The sequence below is a fragment of the Eublepharis macularius genome, chromosome 9, assembly GCF_028583425.1.
Source record: "Eublepharis macularius isolate TG4126 chromosome 9, MPM_Emac_v1.0, whole genome shotgun sequence".
Classification (NCBI taxonomy): domain Eukaryota; kingdom Metazoa; phylum Chordata; class Lepidosauria; order Squamata; family Eublepharidae; genus Eublepharis; species Eublepharis macularius.
The window spans coordinates 58164919-58177172 of record NC_072798.1 but is presented as its reverse complement, the minus strand read 5'-3'; the positions used below and the strand labels follow the sequence as shown (position 1 = coordinate 58177172).

The following is a 12254-nucleotide window of genomic DNA, read 5'->3' as shown; positions in this document are numbered from 1 at the left end:
CAATAGTATTTGATGGTTCTTGGTGGTACACTGGTCACTTGACAGCACACTGGCTGTGTGGGTGATTCTGTGCTGAGATTTTGGTACAGAGAGAGGAGGCATATTTTTTCCATGATGGGTAATGATGGTTCTATTGATGATTTTTAAAGGGAACAAAAGAATTTGCACGGATTAAGGTTTCATGGTATACTATCATAGTATTACGTTTGTATACCTGGAAAAAACACTCAGGAAGTTTTATTGTTTCAATTTTTAATACTTTACAATAGTTTATGATTTAAGGGAAAATGTGTTGTTCTCAATTATAAAATATTATTTTAATTTTCTTAATCATATAAATTGAATTGTATTTTATTAAAGTAATTTTTTTGTCCTGTTTCCTCCCTCCCAGGCTGAAGAAAAAGCACATTCAGAGGTAAAAATCATAATATTTATTATAATTTTCTGTAGCATATATTACTCTAAAAAGTAATCTCACAATACCTACAAGAAATTTTGTTCTTGAGTAATTTTAAAGAGAAATGTTACAGCTGTTGTACATAAAATGGTGCTAATGGGATGCAGAAAAATTATATCCTCAATAACTCAAAACATGTTGGGAAAATGCACGGGTCAATGGTTCTTTTTCCTTTAAGGGATGAACATACAGATGGTGAGGGAAAATAGAATTTATTAAGCATCTTAAGCAGTCTACAGAATCATCAGTGCAAGGAAGTATTATTCTTACATCCCTTCAGCTGTCAGGATCTCCTGGAGAAAGATTAGATCGACCCCTTGGAAGTGGCCAGGGGCACAGCATTGGTCCACACTTCCAATCTGCATTGAGGTTCCAATCTTAGGGCTACTCTCAAGGCTTTATATACTATCTCAAAAGTAATTATTTTCACAGATACTTGTAGTAATTAGGGGTGTGTGCTTCGGATTTCCTATTCAGGTTGTTAATCCGAATAGAGCCTGAATTGTAGCGATTTGGGGGTTCCCGAATCGGCCCCAGCATTGCTGAGCCAATTAGGGAAGCTGGAAGCAAAACTTTCCGAAGCATTTCAGAACACTTTGGAAAGCTTTGTGCAGAGCAGCAGCAGCACTTTCCTTACCCTTTGCAAATCCTAGAAAAGTGCTGCTGCTGCTTTCAAAGCTCCCAACATCTTTTTCACCCGATGGGAGGGGGAAAGAGGGAGTTCCCTTTTCCTCCCTTCCATTGGATGAAAAAGCCAGCCTGGAAGTTTTAAAAGCTCAAATCAGCTCTTTTCAGGGCTGCTTTGAGCTTTCAGAACTCCAAGCAGGCTTTTTTGCCCAGTGGGAGGGGGGAAGAGGGGGTTCCTAGAAGTTTTAAAAGCTCAAATCAGCTCTTTTCAGGGCTGCTTTGAGCTTTCAGAACGCCAGGCAGGCTTTTTCATCCAATGGGAGGAGGGAAGAGGGAACTCACTCTTCCCCTCTCCCATCCAATGAAAAAGGCTGCTTTGATCTTCGGTGTGCTCAGAATATTTACAGAGCATACCAAAGCAGCTTAAATACCCAAACCCGAAGCAGCTTGCCACTTCAGGTTTAGGGTTATTCTGGATTTTTCCCCTGCTTCGGGTTTAACCCAATTTTTCCCCCAGGGCACACCCCTAGTAGTAATTTAATACTTGTAGAATTTGACAGGAGTGATACTTGTCAGACTCTATCAAGGCCATCTGATTAACAGTGGTATGTGGCATGACAAGCATCCAAAATAGATAACTGCTATGTTCCAACAACTCTCTTTACCAAGTGCATACGTTATCTATGACATATTCCCTAATTTTTATTTATTTATGTCATTTATAGTCTGCCTTTCTCACTGAGACTCAAGGCAGATTACATAGTGAGAGATCAGTACAATCAGTAGCAAGGACAAGGGTAAGCATTTCCATACAGTGTCAAGGACATTTCCATAAACAATGTCATAGGGTAGATGAATACAAGTTTACAGAGACATAGTATTAGCAAGGATCCAATACAGGGTTGAAGGATTGCTGAAGGAGAACATAATCCATTCTAGGCTTGATATTAGACAACATGAAGCACAAGCAGTATATACAAGTACATATTCAAAGCAATATGTAAAGCAACATAATGGTGGAGCCCATGGTTCCCAACTCATTGGTGAAACATCCAAGACCTCCTCCCTAGAATACTGCCCTCCTATTGGAGTAAAAAAGCCTCTTTGAATAATTCAGTTTTGCATTGTTTGCGGAAAGCCAAGAGCATGGCAGCTTTCCTGACCTCCTCAGGCAGGCTGTTCCATAGGGTAGGGGCCACCGCAGAGAAGGCCTGTGTATGGGCTGCAGTTGATTTTTCCCGTGTGCAGGCTGGCACCTGCAAGAGACCCTGTTCAGATGAGCGAAGCTGCCGTGGAGGGAGTTCAGTACCTCGACTAGAGATACAGGCAAAGCAAAGATGTTTGGGTCTAGAAGGCTTCTGATCTGCCTGGCAATTTGGGCACAAATGAAGAAATTGCGGCACACCTCTAACTCCTTGAGATGACAGTGGTCTTCCACAGTTTCACTACAATGGTCTGACATAGTAACTGTTAAGGGATTTTTTGAATAATTTCCTGGATATATATATAGGTTGGTCAAGTATTTAGAACTTTGGTTCACTCAATGCATGATGGGATGAGCCTTAGCTGCCTCCCTCCCCTTGCCCTTGCTCTCACCTAGTTTACAATGGCCTTTTTAAAACTGCAAATGTAGCTGATGTCTGCAGAATGTGGGGATGTTCCGGGGAGTAATGATTTACAGCAGGATATGGCCTCCAAACTGGCCAGACATTATGGCTTTGATATTCCAACACTCCCCTTTAGTCTCCTACATGTTCCTCTGTGGGGCCAAAAGGATGTCAAATGTAACATTTTGTAGACTGTAGTATCTTTCTTATGTTTTCTGCAAATTGTATATATTTAGCATTTCTGTAGAATAGATCAGATAATCTTACAAACTTTGTTTGTAAGAAGGTATAAAAGATAGTGGCATTGCCCTGCGTGGCATGCATCTTCAGAGACATCTGTGGTGCATCAGTTTATTTGGGTACTGACTCTAATAAATAAGTATATCTTGTTTGCTGTACTCTCTGCCTTGGGTCTTTGAGGGGTACAACTTTGAATTTTGGGAGTCTCCCCGTATTGGGGTTTGGGAGAGTCCTCTCACAGTAGTCCTCTACACATGTCTCCCCCATGCATTGATTCACCACATGGGGAGGGAGAACAGGCACACTGACCCCCCCCACACACACACACCTCTGTGTGATTGCTGAGTCATCTGCATGGTGCAAACATGGAAAGGAAGTGTCTGCACATTCTCTTCCCCTCCCAGTGATAGGAGACATTGTTTTCCAAACACAGCTGATCACAAGGAGGGAGCATGTGCATGGACACTTCCTCTGTGCATAGGTGCTCATCAGCTGATGATCACATGGAAGTAGGGATGCACATCTTGGAAAAAATGGTATTTTGAGATATGGATGTCAGGAAGGGCTTAAATATTGGTATTCAATTGTATTTGGGTCTCCTGGCACCACTTTGGCATAAAGGTTTGTTTTTTTCCAGGGTTCCAGAATTATTCATGTTCCATTATTCTATAGTGGGGGGGGGGGGACCGGAGTGCTGTTTTTCAACCCAGTGACACAAAAATTGCAGGGGAGCTAGTGCTGTCTCCCCAATAAAGATCTCTTCAGTTCCAAGTGAATTGGATGAAAGACTTCAATTGTACAGATGCCCCCAGACATCCTGTTTGCAGAGCTGTGGTATGGAGGGAAAAATGGCCCCACCCCAACAAAAGAGGGAGGGAAGAAGGAGCCAGCCAGACTCACAGCTCTGCCAGGCACAGTGTCTGGCTTGTACCAGCTGGGAACCATACCCCATGGGCAATTCAGAGTCAGAGAAAGAGAAGATGCTTGTTGCTGCTGATGGTAAACACCCAAACATGAAAAATGACACGGCTTTTTCAGAGGAGTATTTTTCTCAATAACAACCCAGTTTCAATAACAACCCAAAATAGCTCCCTCCCTGTATGTTTATTCAGCACTTAGTGGGGTCATGTGGAGAGGTCTAGTATAAAGCAGTTTCATGTGTTCATATGTGAATTTTACAGAAACATTCTGAGGCTTTTAAAATGTACATGAGGCATATGTTTAATAACAACAATAACAACAACAACAACATTCAATTTATATACCACTCATCAGGACAACTTAATGTCCACTCAGAGCAGTTTACAAAGTGTATTATTATTATCCCCCCAACATAACACTCTGTGAGGTGGGTGGGGCTGAGAGAGCGCCAAGAAGCTGTGAACTGACCCAAGGTCACCCAGCTGGCTTCAAGCGGAGGAGTGGGGAATCAAACCCAGACTCTAATCCTCCAGATTAGAGTCCTGCCGTGGTATGCATAGATACTGGGGAAAATATATCATCTATTTTAACTGCTATAATTTGGGCCGTACTGTTTGTACTGTAGTTGTACAGTTAATAAAACTACATTGTTTTCCATACAAGCAAATCCATAAACTACGAAGAGAGCTTGTTGCATCACAGGAAAAAGTAGCCACCCTTACATCACAGCTGTCAGCAAATGTAAGTAATTTTTTATCATTAATCGATTCTAGGCTTTTTGAATATGACTGTGATGAAAGTTGTTATCATACGCTTATCAAATATACAAGTTGTTATCATACACTTAACAAATATACAAAAAGAATGTATGCTATACTAAACACACTGGAGAAATTTTAGCTGCATAAAAAAACCCTGAACTTATTTGTAAATATTGGATGCAATCCTGTGTAAGAAAGAAGTAAGCCGTTCAAAAAGTTGACTATTTCAGAAAAAGAATTTTACCTACTTTGGGTAAAAACAAAAATATTATAAATGTACTGGAACTGATCTGAACATACTTTCTTTGCCCTGAAAACTAGTGCCTCGAAATACAGTGAACATGTGTTCAAATCCCTTCTATTATATTATACACTACCTGTTATCCTCTCCCTTATTTAACCAGCGATGAGAACTTCTTCCAAATTGAGGGAGAAATACATAGTTTTACCAGTTGTTCATGGTTCTTTCATTCCCTTCTAGTGGGAGAAGACAAACAATATACCCATTCCGTATTAAAGGAATTCTTCCATTATGTATACTGAGTAAAATATTTTTTTTAATTACACAAATCTCACATTGTGTAGTTGGAGCCTCTGAGTAGCAGTCATTTGATGGATCCAGTGGTTTAATTGGTATATACCAAGCAGGACCTTTCATGCAGTTGAAGTTTAGTGTATATATTAGACATAAGAAGGGTTGCTTACCTCCAGCTGGAGCCTGGAGATCTTCCAGAATTACAACTGATCTCTAGACGACAAAGATCAGTTCACCTGGAGAGAAAAAAAAGACTTTTAAAGGGTGGACTCTTGCTTTATACCCTGCTGAAGTTCCTCCCCTCCTCAAACTCTACCCGCACCTGGATCTACCCCTGAATCTGCAGGAATTTCCCAATTTGGAGTTGGCAACCCAAGGCATAAGTAAGAATGCAGTTAACCTTTTCTCAAAATACCCTTGTATCAGCCTGATACAGTTCTGTGTAATCACTTTCCCCCTTAGTTGGAGGTATCTTTATGTTTCCATACATTTCTCCAAGCTGGGTCAGTAACACATATGCACAGCCCATTGATCATGTCTCCCAGGGTTTGTCTACTCTAGTCCAAAGTCTTTCCTGTTTTTCTTCTGCTTATAAATAAAAAGTTATCTTCCTGTACCCTTACTGAAAAGAACAAGATTTATGCATGCCTGCATGCAGGCTGCTGCAGTAGTAATTTTAACCAAAAACAAGACAATGATAACTTCTCATATTGGATACTATTGCATATGCAGTCCATAGAGAATTTTCGAAAATGTCATAAATTCTTACTTCAGAAATTAAGAATGGCATTGGAATGTGGAGCTTCTGCATAATGAATTACTTTAGTTTTTGCTGAGGGAGAGGGATAAGCACTGTCAACAAGTGATAGTAGTGGATGTTTCTGAGTAGAGATGGGCATGAAATGGGAAAAAAACGAACCCTGAGTTTCACGGTTCGTTGTGTTCTACGAAATATGAACCATGAACTTTCATGAAATTGTCCCGTTTCATGAAATGATTTGTTAGGTTTGAGATTTGTCCGATCCTGGGGCCCTAAAATGACCCCCTTCATACCCAGAGATGCCAAACTCACAGGGAGACTTCAGCAGGCTCTCCTCTAGCCACCCTCCAAGTAGCTCTCTTCAGGATCTCTTTGCTGACTTTTCCCTCCCATCCTCCTGGCCTCCTGCTTTCTGCCACTGCTGGAAGAAAGGTCAAGCGGAGCGGATCTGCTTGGGTTTTCCTCTCTTCGGGTTCTCTTTGCTGACTTTTCCTTCCCGTCCTCCCATTCTCCTGCTGCTCTGACATGCCCTCCCTCCCCCCTGCCTCCAAGTTCTCGAAGGAAAATCTGAGCAGAGCAGATCTGCTCAGGTTCTGCTCCAGGAAGCTTGGGGGCGGGGGGTGGGTAGTCATGTCAGAACAGCAGGAGAATGGGAGATAGAGAATCAAGGAAGGGTTCCTGAAGCTGGCAAGCAGCGAGCAGTGCAGAAGGAGCTGCTGAGGCTCCCCCCGCCGCTGCTACTCCATCATCCTGTTCTTAAAAACAGAGAAGGGAAACAGAGAGGGGAAGGAGTCCCCAACTACAGCTCCCAGGTAAACTTGCGCAGATCTGTATTGCGCAGCTCTCAGGTTGGCAGGGAGATCTGCCTATCAAGGTTATGTGGGCTAAGATTGGAGTTCCCATGGCAACAAAAGGTCGGCAGACATTCTAGGCCTATGTTGCCTGTCTGGCATCACGAAGCATTCATGAATTGAACAAATCGGCCCCAAGAGTAATGGATTTCATGAAAAATGCTGCCCCACAAAACCCATTTTCGTGATACACGAATCGGCCCGATTCGTCATGAAATTTGATTTGTATTTTGATTCATGCCCACGACTATTTCTGAGTAATATAACATTCTTACTGTGTATAATATGAAATATTACTTGGTATGATAAGTGACTTAAATTTCAGGTGCTGTCAGCATTTTTTAGCTTTTACTGAGTATAAACAAATTAAGCATTGAAATTACTTGCTCTCCTAGAAGGTACTGGATCTTTTTGGTATTTTTGCTGACTTAAGCAAGAGGAAGGGCTCCTTTTGACCCACAAAAAAGCCCACTAGAAATTGTGGCATCTACATGCACACAAGCCATGCTGCATGAGCTTGCATTGAAAAGGTACATTAGACAAGGTTGCCTCACCTCCCTCTTATGCTAGTGGAAAACTTGATATAAGTCCAGTGGTACTTTAGAAACCAACAAGATTTTCAGACTGAAAGCTACAGGAGTCAGAGGTCTCTTCTTCAGACACAAGTAAGAATGGATGCTCAGGGATCTCTACGGTGCTCCTGGTCTCAAATACTGCTGTTCTACTGCAGACCGACACTGCTACCCACCAAAACTAAACTATCCTCATGGAAAACTTGATTGTTTCCAAGTCAAGGTCTTCTGATTCTGGCCATAAAGGCACACGATGCCTTTATGATGAAAATCTCCATGTGGAGAGGAAAAAGGGAAATTGTCGATGAACACAGCCCTGATTTAAATTTGAGCTATACTGGAAAAGAAGCATGAAATAGCCTTATAGCCCCAACTTGCTAATTTTTGTATAACTGCAATCAGAATTAAAGCTGCACACACAATTTGCTTTTTACAAACACAAGGAGATCTCATGGCATTTTTAAATGGTCAGATTTTTCTCTAAAACAACATTGGCAGCCAAGAGTGCAAGCCTGCCCCTGCATTTCTGGAGGCCAACGGTGACAACTCTGGTGATGTCGTGAGGCATTGCCATCAGAGGGGCAATATATGGGCTAGGGCAGCAGTTAGGTTTCTGGCAAAGAGGCAGGGGAAAGAGCCAGGATTTACTGACTGTCTGCAGAATTAATCCTGGCTTCACTAACACACACAGCTAAATTAAGCAGTGATTTCCAGTTAAGTCTGAATCAGCCCTTTGGATTTGATCCTCCACATAGTAGCACTTAATGGGCATTAGCCTCTTACAAGGGACAAGTCACAACCCTTTGTCACACACTCTAAAATATATTAGTGCAATTTGGGGATTTTGCAGCTGTTACTTGTAGTAGCATAGTAGGATGGAAAATAATGCCCACTGCAGTTCTCATGTGCTAAATTAAGCCAGTGATGGTAGAATGAGCACAGAATGCTGCAAAATTATTATTGAACGAATTTCTTCCTTTATGTCATTTTCCCTTCATGTCAAGGTTATTTCTCTGATACTGTAAATCCTATAGTATGCTGAAGAATTTCAAATCACAGTTCACTTCTTACCATTTTTCTAGCATTAAATAAAATTATCTGTAAATCTTGGTGGTTCCTTTGAGAACAGAGTTTCATGGCATTTGCCTGGCGCACATCAATGCAAACGGGACACAAGACATTACTGGTGGGGGTTAAGCGGTCTCAGATAACTAGGGGACAGCAGCAGGAAGCTATTTGCTGACCTGTGCCTTCTCCCTAGCAGGTTATTTTGCCATGAACCTACTCCTTCCTCCCAAGGTACAGCATGAGAATAGCTGATTGTCATTATGGGGCTCAGCAGGGATTTGGGGAGGGGGTTGTTGAATTGGCCATGACATGGCTCCTTTTATTCACCTGCTCCATGCTGCCTCCAGGTTGGCAGTCATTCAAATAGGCTTTGTTGAAATAGTAATTAGGCCACAAGTAGTTGGTAAGAATAGGATGGGTTGCTCAGGATAAGTAGAACTAATCAGCAAACATCTTGAGGCATCTCAGTGATGGATTAGAAGAGGATATCATGTGGTGGATGAATGAGTGGCACTGAGAGTGTCCCAGGTGCTAACTGGCATCTTTCGAACCTAGGAGGTGCCTCGTGATCCATCAGGGGAGGAGGATGAAGCTGGGCACCTCAGAACAGCTGGGCAGGCTGGGATAACAAGGCCAGCAAGGCCTGCCAAGTTTGGAGCCAGTATGAGCCTGCCAAGTGGGTTGCCTAGGGCAGCCTACCATCAAAATGATCACCATATTTAAATAGGCAGTGATTTAGTTCATCCATTTGAATAAAAATAAGTAAATCAGCAAAACTAGTTGAATCCCCACACAGTTGTTTTTGTCTTTATTGTGTCATGTCATATTTGGGGGGTGCTGGAGCAAAGCTTTTTTGTGCTTAAATGCTCCTTGAGCTCCCCCCAAACAGTATTTATTTTTATTCCTATGAACAGATCTACTGTTGAGACTGTGATTGTTTCTCAGTTACCACAATATAGTTACTGTCATTGCTTAGTACTATGTTTTGCTATGCGGATTTAATCTTTTTTAATATTCAATTTTTAAAAATATTCAATATGGGATTAAAGACAGTAATACTATATCTGGCACAAATAAGAGTTGCTTAACTCTTTTCATTTATTGATTTTTATTTACTTCATTTATACCCTGCCTCTCTCTACTAATTTTTCTGTGCCTGAATACAGTCTTCAGACTAAAGTCATTGCTTAGATGTGTGCATAATCTATGTGACTATGTTATTGACAGAATAAAATAAAATTCTTTATTAGGCATCTTTGTATGCTTTCCAGTTTTCCAGCTTCTTAACAGGCTATTTAGAAGTCATTGTATGAACCACTTTCATTTACTTGGCGTGTTCTTTTATTTTGTTAGGCAAAGTTATCTTGCCTAAGACTCCTGTGCTCTCTTCAGTATCTAGCTATTTATCTCATTTGATAAGACTCAAGGCATTTTCCCTTTTTCACAATTTAATCTACTCAAACTCCATCTGCTGTTAATGTCTTGGTTTACAGTTACTTCATCTTGAAGATTGAATTTTCCAGTTTCTTGTTTCTGTGCTGTTGGAAGGAAAGTCCTCAAACAAGTTTTTAAAAGGGAGGTTTTAGTTCACGTTGTACCCAACCAGCAGATTTTTTTACTGGGTTGCAATGGGCTCAAATTTCATTTGAATTAGTTAGCTTCATGCTTGTCTTGCTTATTCAAAGCTTCCTTTGATCAATGCCTTCTGCTACTGAAAGCTGAGTTCAATCTGTGGTATTTAGATCAGTATAACCAAGGGAGTGAGGGACATTCTTTATATAAAGCTATGTCTTGATCACACCTTATCTTAACATATCTTAACATATATAATTGTAAAGGTATGAAAACAGGAAATATTAGCTTGGATCCAGAAAACCATTTATGACACTCCACTTGTAGAATGGATCACTGCTGTCTCCCTCTCCTTTCTGAAACCCCTTCTACCTGGAAGTCAATCCTGAGGGCTGGGAAAGAGTCAGGAATGGTGTGGAGTGCTGTGCAAGAGGCTGCAATGAGAAGGAGATACCAGAAATTGTTCTCTGTTTCATTGCCCTTCTGTTCATGTAAAGAGAGGGGTGGATCTGCTCCATAATATACAACAGGATGCATAGATAAGTAGATGAAAAACATTTTGAAGCAAACCAGAGCAGGGCCGGCATGCCCACTGAGGCTGGGTTGGCAGCCACCTTGAGCGCTAAGGCACCGGAGGAGGCGTCGGGGGTGGGGGCGTGCACCACGGAGCTCAATTGCCCCGTGCTGCTGCGCCCAGCCAGGAGCTCTGTGGTGCTGCTGCCGCTGCTGCCGACACACAGCTGTGGGCCAGGCGCGGCAGACAGCCAGGGCAGCGCGCGGAGCAACTGAGCCAGAGGGAGGATGCACGCGCACTGCCCTGGCCGCCTGCCGCGCCTGGCCCGCAGCTGCTGCGCCCGGCCAGGAGCGCGTGCTGGTGGCGGCAGCATGGGGCAGCTGAGCAGGCAGCCTCCCAGCCCTCCCGCTCAGTTTCTCTGTGCTGCTGCCACTGCTGCCACCGCCAACACACAGCTGCGGGCCAGGTGCAGCAGGCGGCCAGGGTGGCATGAGGCAACTGAACGGGAGGGCTGGGAGGCCACCCGTGTGCCGTCCCTACCCCCGCATGATGATGCCACATGCAGTGACATCATCACGCAGTCTGTGTGTGTGCTCGCATGCAAAGCGTGTGTGCACCAACACCCCTGAAGCTGCCTCAGGTGCTAGAAATGCTGGTGCCAGCCCTGAATTAGAGTATAGTCATTTTAGACCCTCTTCACACACTTCTATCTCTATGGAACAAGGCAGCCAAAATGGCAAAAAGGGGCTGAAAATGGCTGAAAAGGAGCCCAAAATGGTCAGGATCGGGCCATTGATGAGTGGGAGAGTGATCCACCACCCATCAGAAGCCCAATCCAGGCCGTTTCAGCCCTAATCCAGGCTGAAATGGGCCCAAAATGGCCGAGAGTCAGGTGGGTGGGGCCACCTGACATGTGACCTCTTTGGGGAACTGCCAGAACTGTGTTCCTGTGCGTTCCCCCTCGAAACGAGCCCTGCTTGTATGTTTAACACAGGATCACCCTGTAAGTGTTACAGCTAAATGTGAATTTGAAACCTGGACTATTCAGTCTAAGTAAACTTACTCACTACACTGTGCTGACACTATATATCACATTCAATATTGTTTTTCACAGAACTTGTAATGCTGTCAGTAATTGGATTTATTTATTTACTTCATTTATAACATGTCTTTCTCACAGAGACTCAATACAGATTACAAAATACAGAAAAAATAACATAAAACATCCAGTAAGAATGCAATAGGACTAGTATTACAGAAATTCCGAAACATTACTGGAATAATATTAGGAATAACATAACTGGGGTATATAACAGGAATAATTCATCGTCATCTCATCATCATCATTATTATTTCAAGATTTTGGGAAGGTGAAATGTCTATGATGAAATGTCAGGAGTGTTGACACCATTCCAGATATCTGGTGGATATTTTTCAAGTTTGGGAATAACAGCAAATCATGTCCTTAAAATGCCCTTACTGAAAACCAAGCCCTTAAAATGGAAATTAAAATGTAATTTGTAGAACACACACTGCCCACCCACTCACCCCAAGATAGCAGGAGCAGTGTAAGAAGAGAGAAGGAGAGAGTGAGTGCGTGCTTCCAGTGTCTGTGCTGCTGTGACCCTTTAAATGTCCTTAGAAGTTAATGAATGATTCTCATTAGAATCAATGGCAGTAGGCCTGCTAATCCAAACTCAGGCCAGGTCTACTGCCTGTTGATTCTATCCAATAGACAGTAGAGGGCTCTGGAGACCAGGTCTGCCACC

At 42.6% G+C, this 12254-nt stretch overlaps 1 protein-coding gene across 2 annotated transcripts in view; it reads left to right on the top strand.

The window, feature by feature from the left end:
• NAV3 (neuron navigator 3) overlaps positions 1-12254 on the top strand; it is a 363931-nt gene that overhangs the window by 302794 nt on the left and 48883 nt on the right. For both annotated transcript variants that reach the window (XM_054988337.1, XM_054988336.1), the window contains exons 21-22: positions 392-415; positions 4516-4593. In XM_054988337.1, the coding sequence (XP_054844312.1) occupies positions 392-415; positions 4516-4593 (102 nt within the window). The remainder of the gene's footprint in view (positions 1-391; positions 416-4515; positions 4594-12254) is intronic.